This window comes from Argopecten irradians, chromosome 5 (genome assembly GCF_041381155.1).
Source record: "Argopecten irradians isolate NY chromosome 5, Ai_NY, whole genome shotgun sequence".
NCBI lineage: Eukaryota > Metazoa > Mollusca > Bivalvia > Pectinida > Pectinidae > Argopecten > Argopecten irradians.
Window position 1 is genome coordinate 41,553,567 of NC_091138.1, and position 13,495 is coordinate 41,567,061.

Consider the following 13,495-nt stretch of genomic DNA (forward strand, 5'->3'; position numbering starts at 1 on the left):
ATAAGTCAAATCTAGTTTTTAAAGAGAGCTACTTGAGAATTTTTTTTTTTTTTTTAAATTTGAAACAGGGTTTCTGCATTCATTATGATTTTCTCAGTAATTTGCAGAATGAACTGAATGATAAAGAACATGTAAAATAGAGGGTACATGTATGTCTAAATTATCTCTATTTACGAACAAGAGCAATGAAATACCCAATCATGCCAGATACATGTCCATTTGGCAAAAGGATCTTTTTCGTCATTTCTTTCAGATTATTCTTGCATAAAACTTGGTATAAATAGCAATGAAATCTTTAAACATACCAGATGCATGTCTATTTGGCAAAAAGCCTTTATAAAAGTGTATCTTTTTCACCATTTCTTTCTACTCACTCTGACAAGAAACTTGGGTATATGAAAACCTAGTATGAACAAAATTAACCTATATTGATCTGATTTTATTACCACAGTAACTAGATCTGTGACGTTGCTGTTTTTGTCCTGAACATCACAAGGTGTACTTATAAATTATACATACAAACAAACAAGATTTAGTCTTTTTTACTGTTGTCAGTAATGTCTTTATAAGTACAGACATCACAATACCTGTGAATGGCTCTGATACGTAATACATCGGAATGTTAAATTGATCAATATACGCAGAATGTTGTTATTGATTCGGGAAGGCAACAGTAATAGAATTTATCGAACCAGGATAATAATTCAAGACAGCGGATGTGATATTTGTTTAGTCATTCAAGGAACTGGATAAAAATGCTCTTTGAATCATAATAAAGGAGGGGTAGAGGTACATGTTACATACCGACAGTTTGAATGTCAAGGTCACAGGTTAGGTTTGTCATCGGCTTCAGCAGCTGATACATGTGTGATGTCATAGAATTACAGGTAAAAAATGTACCATAAATCGTCATCAGAATACAATGTACATGTTACAGGTAAACATATTGGTATGGTGACTACTGACTAAAATTATGAATGAAAAGGGTTGGGCCAAAATCTTGTGATCATGTGCGATAACATAATAGTGTTGTACTACAAGGGTAAAAATTAGTGCACTAAAAGATATCACAAGATCAAATAGAATGTAGATTTGGCCGTCCTGATGTTGATACAATGCTGACGTCATATAATGTGTGAATTAAGCATTATAAAAAAGTTGAGAGTGCATTTCAAATACCTGGATATGAAAATAGTTTAACTCTGTATCAACGCTATGAGTGGCCAGGTGGGGCTGTTCAGGCATCAGATATATGATCAACTCGCTGCACATGCAATGTAATGTGGATGATATTGATCCGTTAGGTGACCTAGGTGGATACTGTATTCATTAGCTCTACAGGTAACTAGACAGGTGTAAAAATGACAGGTATATATCATACCTCACACATACCCTAGCTACTTACCATGGATTATAAAGTTGTCTGACTGAAGCAGACAAATGGAGGTTTTAGTCTACAAGGATTGACATTTTGGTCTTATTCTAGTCCTTAAAGAAAATCATGAAATTGACTTATATTGGGAAGCTTTTTCTTTGAATGGCTATTATTAAGGCAATAAACTGTGTTTTTTTGTGTGTTTTTTTTCTTTTTTTTTCTTTTGGGCATAAATAATACTACTCATGGTTTGGTCTGGTTGGTTTTAACATTCTCCTAGCAGTTATGGTTATTTAAGGGTGTGCTAGGTTTAGATGATAGAGGAGATCCGGAGTACTCGGAGAAAAACCATGACCAGCAGTCACGTCAGTACCTGACAACTACCCCAAATAGGATACATGACCTAGAGGTGGCGGGCTAGTGGTAATATGTCAGGACATCTTAATTAACCACTCGGCCAGCTCCAGGACCGCTTAATTAGTACCAGTAGTACCTGACTGAGGGGATTGCATATGTGCACACTGTGGTAGAATGGCATATACATGTATATCATTTTATCTATGTTGAAACATTAATAAGACAATTGTCTATTGATACCTGCTATTCAATCAGAAATTAAATGATGAAAGTAAGGATTAGATTATAAAACTTTAAATCAAGGGTTGTTGATAGTATTACTTGAACTCTCCTCTACACAACGTTATATATGCCGACTATAATCACAGGAAGTTGTTTAAGTGGTTTGTTCACTGACCTTAGTTTTGTGTGTAGTTTGTCATCCAGTGTATCAAATCATATGTATTATGTACTCAACATGTATGAAAAAATCAATTTATAATTCTATAAAAGTTTAATGGATTTTTCAAAAAATTTCATCAAACTTACAGCACTTCCATAAGGGAAACACAATTTATGCTACAGATATTATAGCGAAAATACAGTAATTCTAAGAAGAACATCTAAGTGGCACAAATTAAATGCATTTTAAGGTCGTATAATATCGTAACAATTATGTTTAAATGATATCATCATACAGAGAGATAGTTTTCAAACAACATTGAAATTCAAACCATGAATATTCTGAATAATGAATGCATCTCACAGCTGTTCAAACTTGATTTCCATGTAGAGTGTATGTATATTTTGAAAACAAAGTCAGTTTATAATCTCAATGAAGATATTTTGTAAATTTATATATTTTAGCATGTTTTATAGGAGAAACTTTTTACTAAAATATGATTATCAATTATTACTTTGTCTGTTCCAGAGCTTGCAATTATCACACTTATTGGGAATGCATTGCACGAACAATTGTTCAAAATTTGATTTTGACATTTACTGCTTAACAAAAATGTTTATATACATTCGCGAACGATTTATGTTCACCATATTCACAATCAAGATAATATTTTCTTGAATTTAAATTCCTGCAAATAAATTGAACAGAATGACATGTGAGCTAACCAGTATTATGAGCCTTTTGTTATGAAAAATTGACAGATGCACAATAGTTTCTTAATAACAGAATTTTCTCGCCACAAAATTAAACAACTATTATACAGTCATGATCAGTAGTACAGCTGATAGCGTACCCTAGCCTATGCCTTGAGAGTATATTTCTGTATCAGTAGGTAAATAGTAGATATATATATATACACCTGGTTCAGGTAAAGCTAAGACAGTCTAGTGGGTATATATATATACAAATTGTACCTGTCGACACAGGTGTGGTTATCATCTATATCCATCATACATACTTATCTGATCTACTGATAGTGGTACTTCATACTTCCTATTGTCGCCGGCGACATTAATACACAAACATCAACCAGTCTGAATGCAGGGATTATTAATGATAATCTTGCATTGTTAAGGATTCAGACAACATTCATATACTTATATCTGAGTCTTTATGCTTCCATACATAGTTATTAAAGATAATCGCACATTGTTAGGGAATGGAACATCAATAATACACCAATATTCCCCAGTGTGTTTAACCTGACATTATAAGGCTGATTTTGCTATATGTGATGACCATGGAATGATAAGAAAATAGCTGAGTGTGCTATTCAAATGATAAGGTGCTGATAAATAATGTTTGGGGCTGGAACAAAAACTATTGTAATAAAATACAATGAAATTTGTCGGTTAAATATACATAATTATATAGCTACACTGTAGGAGTTTTCATGATAACAAATTTATCAAAATAAAAAATAGCTAAATGTGCCAATCAAATGGCTATTTTAAATTTTAGAAGTAGTAGGTTAATTGCTATTGTTACACAGGACTGAGATTAACACAATAAACATTTTATAAGGGTAACTAAAAGAAATACACGGTATTGGATTTTAACAATATATACAGTAGTCCCCCGTTTTACCGCCACCTTTTATACAGGATGATTTTGGCGGTATGCAGGGTTTGGTGCTATTAACAGAGTTTTTATAGTAAGGAAATATGTTTCAGACACAAATGTGGTGGTATACAGGGTTGCATCCTGGTATACAAATGGGAAGGGGGCAGAATTTTTTTTATTTTTTAATTTACATTTGTATGTTAAAGAGCTGTGAGACTTCCTTGCTTTAATATTTTATACAATGGTGATCATTTGTAAAATAAATGCTGACATTCTACAACTATTACCCTCATATCTGTATTACAGAGGCATATACATATAATAGGTAGTTTTTGTAGGTTGGTGGGTTTTTTCTTGGAACTACAGACTATAAGGTGTAATAGTGTACACAGTGACCTATCTATGTCTGGTTCTGTTGACACAGCACTAGTGCTGTATAGTAAGTAGCCAATATCTAGATAGACTTTATCGCTACTGTAGACTATATATGTGCATACAGTATCGATGTAAGCTCGCTCTATATATGGCTGTATTAGTGTTATCTTATGACCCTGCAGTTCGTTTGGGACGGAGCGCTAATGAGAAAAATACAACTGTGTACATAGACCCGTAAGCATGTGCTGCCACGGACTAGGCTAACTGTATTGTAGATCATGTTGTTAGCTATGTGTTGTATTTGTATTACATGATCATAACGCTCAACCTTTATCTGAGCATGTGCAAGTCATATTGCCAGGGAATGGAACTGTCAGTGGTTTTGCTCCTGGAACTCCTGAAATGTTTATGTAGTAACTGGTGGCTACCTTAATAAATATCATCAATGAGGCTCATTACTTGCTTTCCGGAACTTTTGGCAATTTTTAGCAGTAAAAACTCTTGAGAAAAAGTTCATATCTCTTAGATCTGTTTGTGAAATGGCAACATAGGACCTTAATGTGACAGGTTCTATCAACATAAATGTCTTTTTAGTCATTGTATGATATGAAAACAAAACAAAAATGAAATGTTGGAAGATTTGTTTCAGATATTTTTGGTTGCATCGATCGTTAAAAGTGTCATCATGCTCTATACATGCAGTATATCCTATATTTTGCTAGTGTACACAGATAATGCATAAACCTTCTCCAGTTTAATATCATGATTCCCAGGTGTTAGAGATATTTTAATCTCCGTTCACAGTCAGAAAGCTACAATCACACAGGTATAATATTGATACAAAAAAATTGTCTATTTAAAACGACAGAGCCGTGTCCTAGTGTTTGTTGATCCGGTCAATGGCCAAGATTATTATCAATTAAATTTTTTTTTATATCATGAAGGAGAAAACCACTCCAATGAAATCAGTAATCTGTTCAGGTTAATTCGTTTCATACTACCTATCAATTCGCTATCAAACTTTGTTAAAAGGGCATTCGCGCTGAGAAGAGAAGGTTATCGCCGCATTGATTGTTTTGTATAGACACTTTGATGGATTTTAAAGATATTTTACATGCAACATTCCAGTCATGAAAGAAATTGATCAGTATATTTTCGATTTTTTTATTCCTGTGTAAATTATAGGTGTTTTTATTCCTGTGTAAATTATAGGTGTTTTTATACCATGGTAGACTATATATACACCTTACCTTAGCGAAGAGTTCAAATGTTGAGCTTAGGAAATTATTTTTTTCAGGCAAACACAAACTTTCAGATTGATAAAGAATTACCGTACGGTATACACCACATGCAAATCACACATACATATGTTGATACACTGTAGATAAATTTAGAGTATAACTTATGTGTTGTTTATTTTTAAATGACATTGAAATATCTCAAAACAAAATCGTACTTTTTTGAAAATGTTTAGAAATGCCATAATATACATACCTCCTTTGGAGTTGAATTTGTTTTCTTGGGTATATAGCGGGAATAATCATGAGGCAGTGTACCATACTCAGTTTGTTATAGCTGGTGGCTAGCTCAATGCGCTACATTTAACAGCATATACTGCATAATATTCACACAGAGAAATTAAAGTGTATCAACTTGCTCCCAATTGTGACCTGCTATGTCTGAAGAATTCCTTAGTTATAAATATCTAGGGAAGCATTCCTTATTTTTACAATGCTTTTAGCTCAGAAAAGAAAAGACAAAAAAAAAAGAGCAAAAATTGTACCAATTTTATAAATGTCATGTTTTCACTTTTGGGTAAACTCATGGAGATGAGAATTTGTCATAAATTGGATTTCTCGGTGAATACATTAGCAGGTGGGTATGAAGCCTCAGGTAAGATAAATTTACCTGGTGGACATAACAAAATGTTTACAACAGAATAATAAGACTTTTAACTCAGTTTCCTGTCTCGTCTCAACATTTTTACACAGTAAACATGCAGATTTACCCACAGGGCCATTTAGGGAAAAAACAAATTTAAATGTTGTTGACGCGACTCTCAGACTAAATCCGTTGCATTTTATACAAGATGGCTGAGGAGGAAGCTACTGCGTCTTCCCTGGTAAGTTGAAGATATATCACTGAACCAGTTATTGATGTTTTCGACATAAATGGCTGCTAGACCTGAATTCATCGTAAATTAATGAAGGGGTTGTGGTTGATCGAGGGTTGATTGACAAGAAATATACCTGTACATCTACGATTTGACCGTCGGCCGACGGCCGGTATTGGTGTAAGTGATGATCACCGATGGTGTTTCTTGACTCACATAACTGATAGCCTAACACTTCTTTTCTAGCTAACAGTTTAGTTAAAGTTCAAGCAAAAATACGAGTCGGAGAGTTCTTCGTTCAACTTGAGCTCAAACAACTGTTCTGTAAATAGTCAAAATTACATTTTCAATTTTCAATCAAATATGTACTAAATTACAACAGAGACTCAATAACTGAATTGTTTCTTTACAAAGCAGTTATTTTCTCTGCTCAAGTAATGATTAATATATATTTGCTTCGCAAAACAAAAACCATGGCCATTTGCAAACATATTTCTTAATGCATCATGTCTGTTAAATGTAACATCACAATCAACTATGACGTCATCTTCAGAAGCTCAGTACGAATGCTTATAGCTAATATCAGACTAATATTACGTGGGTAGTTATCCAATACCAGAACATGTTGTATTCTTCTTGACCAATCGAAATTGAAGTTATTTTCAAGTGGTGGGATAAGATCCTGTTTGGCCGGTTTTAACTCATTCACCCCTGAAGACATATTTAGACTCTTCTAAATCAAAGACTAGACCAGTCTATTTTGAAATGTAGGGGTGAATGATAAATAAGCCCAGCAATAGTAATATTGGCTATATATGGGTACATGTGTAGTGAGAAATAGATATAGATGCCTTTTGATAACAAATACATTGATACCATTGTTTACTATAAATTGTTTGAATTAGGATAACTTGATATTAATCTCCCTTGTCTTGAAATGAGCTCTAGTGAGTTTAACAGTTTCATTCTCATTTATCAAACTTGAGACATATTTAGCACTCAAATCTTGAAAACTATTGATTTGCTCATTGTAATTTTATGACCAGTGATGTATAGAGTAGGTCAATTGAAGGAAAATCTGTGTTTCACACTGAAGTTTGAAATCTTCAAGAGGCCCACTGGGTAAAAATCTAATTGCATGGTTAAATAATGAACTCTTAGGTCATTAAAGTTGTTAAAAGCAGGTCATAAAAAGCTGCTTGAAGCCAGCTTTGCTGTTCTCAAACAGCTCTTGTGAAATAACTTACTGTTGTTTTATTGCTATTTACGATGGTGAAACAGAGTTACGGGATTATAAATGTATTTTACCAAATGACTGTGATCATGGAAACAGTGTTTGTTTGGATGAGGTAGACAGTCTAGCTGTTTTCTACCCCAAATTGAATTTATTTATATCACATTATTAGTCCTCCGTCTATTGTAAATCAAGATTCTCAGAGGTATTCAATTTGTATCATACATCTTAAATTCTGTAACATGATGTTGACTTATATCTTGATGACCTCGGAGTTAAATGTAGGAATGATACATAATTCTTTATCTGATGGTAAAACCATCACCAAGACGTTGGCACTGGTCATGTGACACGCCTATGGCTTTGATGTTTTAATTATAATCGGGGTGGCTCACCGCGGGGTCCCAATGTGTACTGGAGTACCACCGGGATGTACCCGATATAGATGGGTGACGATCAGAGAGCGAACTTTCCCAGACACGAATGACTGCCTGCCTCGTGATTACAACACAATGAAATTGAATGAGTCAACATTTTCTTCATTCAAAACTGATAAAGATCAAATTTAACAGTATGAATTTTACATGGTATAACAAAAGATGATTATTTTGAAATGAATTACTTTTGACATGTTTATCAACCTCCTTTTCACATTGTTTATTTACCGTGATAAAACCTGTTGATCGAGTCATCATCAAGATCCTTGTGTGTTAGGTGGTGCACACGTTAAGATGCACATTTCCTTGGGTATTCTGTATTAATCATCATGTCAGACACGTTAACACTGGAGGCAACATTGTAATGTGGAGACTCCAGCTAAAATAAACGATATGTTAGACATAGCTCTTGGCTATACAACCAACATAAAAGGCTTTAACAGTCATAACAACATCTGGAGCCTCTCTGATGGTCAAGAAAATCCATAAATTTGCCGTCATTAAAGCTGGTATTTGAACTGAAATGAAATTGATAAGTTTTGTTGATGGTGAAGCATATGATTTTGAAACAACCAATTTAATGCCATGTATGTTGATATTGTTAATTTAGATTTTGATAAATGTTTCGATTAAATGTGACCATATGTTGTACTTTGACTTGACTATGATAAATTAACAGTAATATTGAAAAAGGTTTGACACTATAAATATATATATATATACTGGGTGTTTCAGAAAATGTCCTGACTTTTAACTCTTATAATTATAACCTCTTAATGGGAGATCATAATTGCATGGATTAAGTAAGACATTATGGACACATTTGTGTATTATCAACTTGACCGTTGTAAGACATGTCCATCACATTGGACATCGGTCAAGCAGCATATCACTCCTGAGGCTAAGGTGCGACTCCTAAATAATGGCCTACTCTTATCATCACCCTACAGGACAAAGTGCCATCAAGCCAATTAATTACATGAATTATATGGCTTATATACTACAGAGGCTGTCATTTCTTGTACCTGTGTTAATGTATTCTACTGTGTTACTATCAATTGTAACATGTATAAACTAACTCCCAGATCCCTGTGATTTCAACATATTCTTTCTTTGCAAATTACAGAGTTATCTGCCCTTGCAGGTAGGTATTGATTGTGATGTGATGTGTTTGCCAGCGAAACGTCATACTTTTCAGAGAAAACAACATTGAATTTCACTCACAAAATAATGACATAACAATCAATACCTACCCGTAAGGGAGCTAACTCTGTAATATGCAATGACGGAATAAGATGATGCTAAAGGTATTGCCCATAGATTTTAAGGAGGTTGTTTATCTGTGTGTTACAGTGTAAGGAGGTATCAGAGGCCAGCGCCTATACCTTTAACGAGTACGATACCAACACTGACGAGGATGGAGTCGGACTTCTGATCGACTTTTCTACACCCGAACCGGTGCGGAAGGACTTACAACAGTTATCCTATAACAGGTATGTTGACTTATATTAAGGTACTGTATTCGCCGTAATTAGTGCTCCTCCCCTTTTCTGGAGAAGGAGTTATACATGCTCCCCATCCCATGGATTTAACGATGTTTTACATGTGATGCCTCTAACATCAGCTATGTATCCTATAGTACATGACCTTGTGAGTACTCTCCGCCCCCAACCCCATGCCCAGTACCTCAGTAATTGTTTAAACCCAATAAATCAATAACATATACATTATATTTCTTCAAGATATTTGGAGTCAAGAAGTTTCTCTGTCTCCTAGTACGGAGTAAAAAAAAATTTCTCTTGTCTATTCTAAATACGCTAACACTAGAGTCAAGTTGCTTCTCCACTCTTCTGGGGAGCCAATCCTCTTATGATGCTTAGCCATCTCTTAAATGCTTAAAGTCAAGTTGCTTCTGTGATGTTGGGCAGGGTCAAGCTTCTTCTTTATGTAGTTTATACATCGAGTCAAGCAGCTTCTCTGGAGTTTCGACAGGGTCAAGCCTCATCTCTATTTTAACTTATTTTGGAAGAGTATGTTATGTATATATAGCTATGTATGGAGTTAGTAGCCCCTGATTGCCATAAACAGATTTAGTACTGATTATAGTTTGGTGTTTTTTCTCTGGATGCTCTAGGTTCGTAAAATTTCTAAAGCTTACACATGTTTATAATACCATGGCTGTTGAATGGACTTTTGAACAACAGCTTTGACTGTTATATAGGACTTGGATCTATGACAAGACATGCACATGGACTAAATCCAAAAAATTACAAAACCAAGCAGTTCATTTCAGGAAAACATCAGAAAGCATTGAGGTTTTGTGTATATATTCACAAAAATGAAAAAAAAAATTGTATTTTAAGTGACTAGATCAAAATTTGGAATGTGAATTTGATTGAAACGACTGAGCCAATCATTTCAAAAATAAAAATTAATGTGAAGTCCCCTGTAGTGATTACAGAACAAACAGATGATTTTTGCATTTGGTGAAATAGTTGTGGTGATATATACATTTAAATGAATCTCTTTCACAACAATGATGGCACTTGGTTTTTCAAATTTCAGTCAGCTGGACTGCACAGACGAAGAAAACTTTGAGGATTTTGGAGAAGCAGACGACCTAGAATCAGACACATCGGATCATCTTAGTCATAATAAGTAAGTATGGAAGCCAGAATTAGTATAATTCTCCAAACCTGAATCAAAGTTACAATGTACTACTCAGGTCTGTTTAGAGAAACCACAGTTTCATTCTCATTTAGAGACCAACAATGTTCAGTTTCAGGATACATCCTTACCTCAGATATACCAGCCTGGGTTTTCTTGGATATACCATGCATTTAGCCACTTACTTTTTGAGAGTCTGAACTTTAGCGATATTTTCGCTGAAGATGAGAAAATAGGATACTAGATGACAAAATAAGATATATCTGTATTATAACTTCGGCATATATGGCAATGAGAGTGTATAGTTTTCCTATTTCTTATTACCTGGTATATCAATGATCGCTTTAGCTTTCATGTTAATTCTGATATGCCTGCTAGGGTATAAATCAGTTTCGAAGGCGTTTAATTTAGGTAATGTTCTTAAAAAATAACCACCAAAATAAAGTCTACAAAAATGACTAGTAATACATATAGCACTATATGCAGTTGCCCAGTGCTCGATTTATGTACAAAGTTCAGGACAATAAGATATAATACTGAAATGGTCCAATGAAAATGTCTTGCTGCAGAAACTGTTAACACAGTGAGTCTGCCTTGAAGATTAACTTGTTCTCCCCTGAAATTTCATAATGGACTAGTCTAGTGTTTGATTTAGAAGAGTCTAAATGTGTGTTCAGGGGTGAATGAGTTGAGCTAGATGTAATGCCATAATGTATACATGTAACATCACATCCCTACAGGAGCTGTGAGAACTGTCACAAAATCCGCAGCAAAAGGGGAGTGAACTATCGGGAGAAACATCACCGGCGCAGTTCCTCAGGGTACCTGTCTCTTTGTGCCTGTCTCTCTAGTTCTTAGTATTGATGTTATATACTCTGGTGATGGTGTGTCTCTTTAGTTTGTTGGAGTGATTCTGTTTGATGCTGCTTTTGTACTAATATTCAGCTTTTCTCTTCTTGTGTATCTTTCTTTTTAGAGTTTTTACAGCACTTATAATCTGTATTATATATTATCAGCATGTGAATGTTGTTGCATGTATAGAAACTACAAAGCAAAATTAGCAGTAATCAATCAAAGGGAGATAATAAAATCAGTAGGGGAGATAACCAAGTCAGAAAGGGAGATAATCAAATCAGAAAGGGAAATAATCTGTAATTGAATATAGATTTATTGATTTCACAGCATTATCAATTTAGTTTGGTCATTAAAGGATATGCCAGGTTTGGGAGGTGAAGGAAAGCCAGAGTACCAAGAGAAAAACCACCAACCAGCATTGAGTACCTGGCAACTACCACCACATGGCAGAGGGTTTGTGATTACCTATATATCTAGACATCTTTTACCACTTGGTCACTGTGACCCCCTGCTGAGACTTTACATTCAAACTTTTTTTTGACCCAGTCGACTATGTGTGAATCAACTGGATAAAATGATGTGGACATGGAGAAAGATGGACCCTGTTGGTGGAATCAAACAATGGTCTCTCAATGATATTGACAATTGTTTACCTAGCCAGCTCATATATCTAGAGTTTATTCTAGATAGATTGTTATGTGTGATTTTGGCCGGATCAGGACTTACTGAATATGACCTCGTTAAAATTAAATCCTGGTAGGAGGGATAATTGATTTTTTTCTTGTATATAAAGAGGCTTACATATCATCAGGGGGAAAGTTGGTCGATAATGATAGAGATTTTATAGACCTGGAACAATTTATAAAAACAACATCAAAAGACACTAAAGTCAGTTCTCTTCTATATTTAATGAAGTCTTAAGTTCGGTCTTGCACGAAATGTTGTTTATTCTTTTACCTCTGACCTTGTTTAAGGTATTAAGATTTACTCTCAGATTTAAACTTTTCTCATTGTTTTGTGTATTTGAGGGACTAAAGGGGTTCGAGGATAATTGGGCGGAGTATTTAGGATCAAAAATATGTCTCTTTAATCCTGACAGGTGCTGACAGGTACTACACAAAATAATTCACTTGGTTGTGATTTTCAATATTTCATTTAATTATTGGATGCATCACTTAATATCATTTGCTTCTTTTACCTATATTTATTTATTATTCTTTTGTCACATTGGTTATTTAGAAACATTTTTGTTGTGTTGTATATTTAAAAAGTTTAATATCATATTTACCAATGAGTTATCTAATTATTATATTTGTTTGTAAATATTTCCATACTCTATAGTGTACTAACTCTAGTCATCATAATCCTGCCATAAAACTTTAAAAAATGATGTTAAACTATAGAGCATTTGATTATCTCACCAATTGTGAGTTGTCCATTTAGAGCATATTGAGCACCTGAGCATTTAATATGCTCATGTTTTGCCAAACATATCTTTCCTCTTTTGTGAATTTACTATCAATTAACAGGCAGTCTTTTAATTAACAGGCAGTCTTTTAATTAAAACAAATCTTCAATATGTTACATTTGTCATCATGTTTTGCTATATTTATCTTCGTTGTTGTGGTTCATAAAAGTAATCCAATCAAAGAATTGAATATTTTATTCATTGAAGCTTCATTGGTTTATTAATACAGGGAAATCAATGTTTGTTAGCCGTTGTTACGTAGGAAATTTCACCATTATTAATTGTGATTCTTAATTTAATATCACTTGCTTTCACATAACAAAGCATAAAATTTCCAAAAACATAATTTCTGTAGTTTCAATGTAATAAATTTTCATTTTTGTCTCATCTCTGCATTTCTAGCTATTTCACATTTTCAACCCCTAGAGAGTACCGCTCCTTTGGTCTACGATCGTAAGCTTTCGTATTAATATCCATATAAATATTAACTTATAACTTTTACTTTAAGCTATAATTGCTACTAAGTTTCAGCACCCTTTGTTCACCAAATTTAAGTTATTTCTGTAGATGTTCTTTAACTTTTATTTCCCTCTTCTTTGATCACTGTTT

At 34.0% G+C, this 13,495-nt stretch overlaps 1 protein-coding gene across 1 annotated transcript in view; it reads left to right on the forward strand.

Annotated features, from left to right (window-relative positions):
• Window positions 1–6,126: 6,126 nt before the first annotated feature.
• The window catches only part of LOC138324426 (lethal(2) giant larvae protein homolog 1-like), a 78,088-nt gene continuing 70,719 nt past the window's right edge, over window positions 6,127–13,495 (forward strand). Inside the window, exons 1-5 of the mRNA XM_069269491.1 lie at window positions 6,127–6,234; window positions 9,250–9,389; window positions 10,462–10,554; window positions 11,304–11,384; window positions 13,289–13,339. Coding sequence (XP_069125592.1) covers window positions 6,202–6,234; window positions 9,250–9,389; window positions 10,462–10,554; window positions 11,304–11,384; window positions 13,289–13,339 — 398 coding nt within the window. The 5' untranslated portion in view covers window positions 6,127–6,201. The remainder of the gene's footprint in view (window positions 6,235–9,249; window positions 9,390–10,461; window positions 10,555–11,303; window positions 11,385–13,288; window positions 13,340–13,495) is intronic.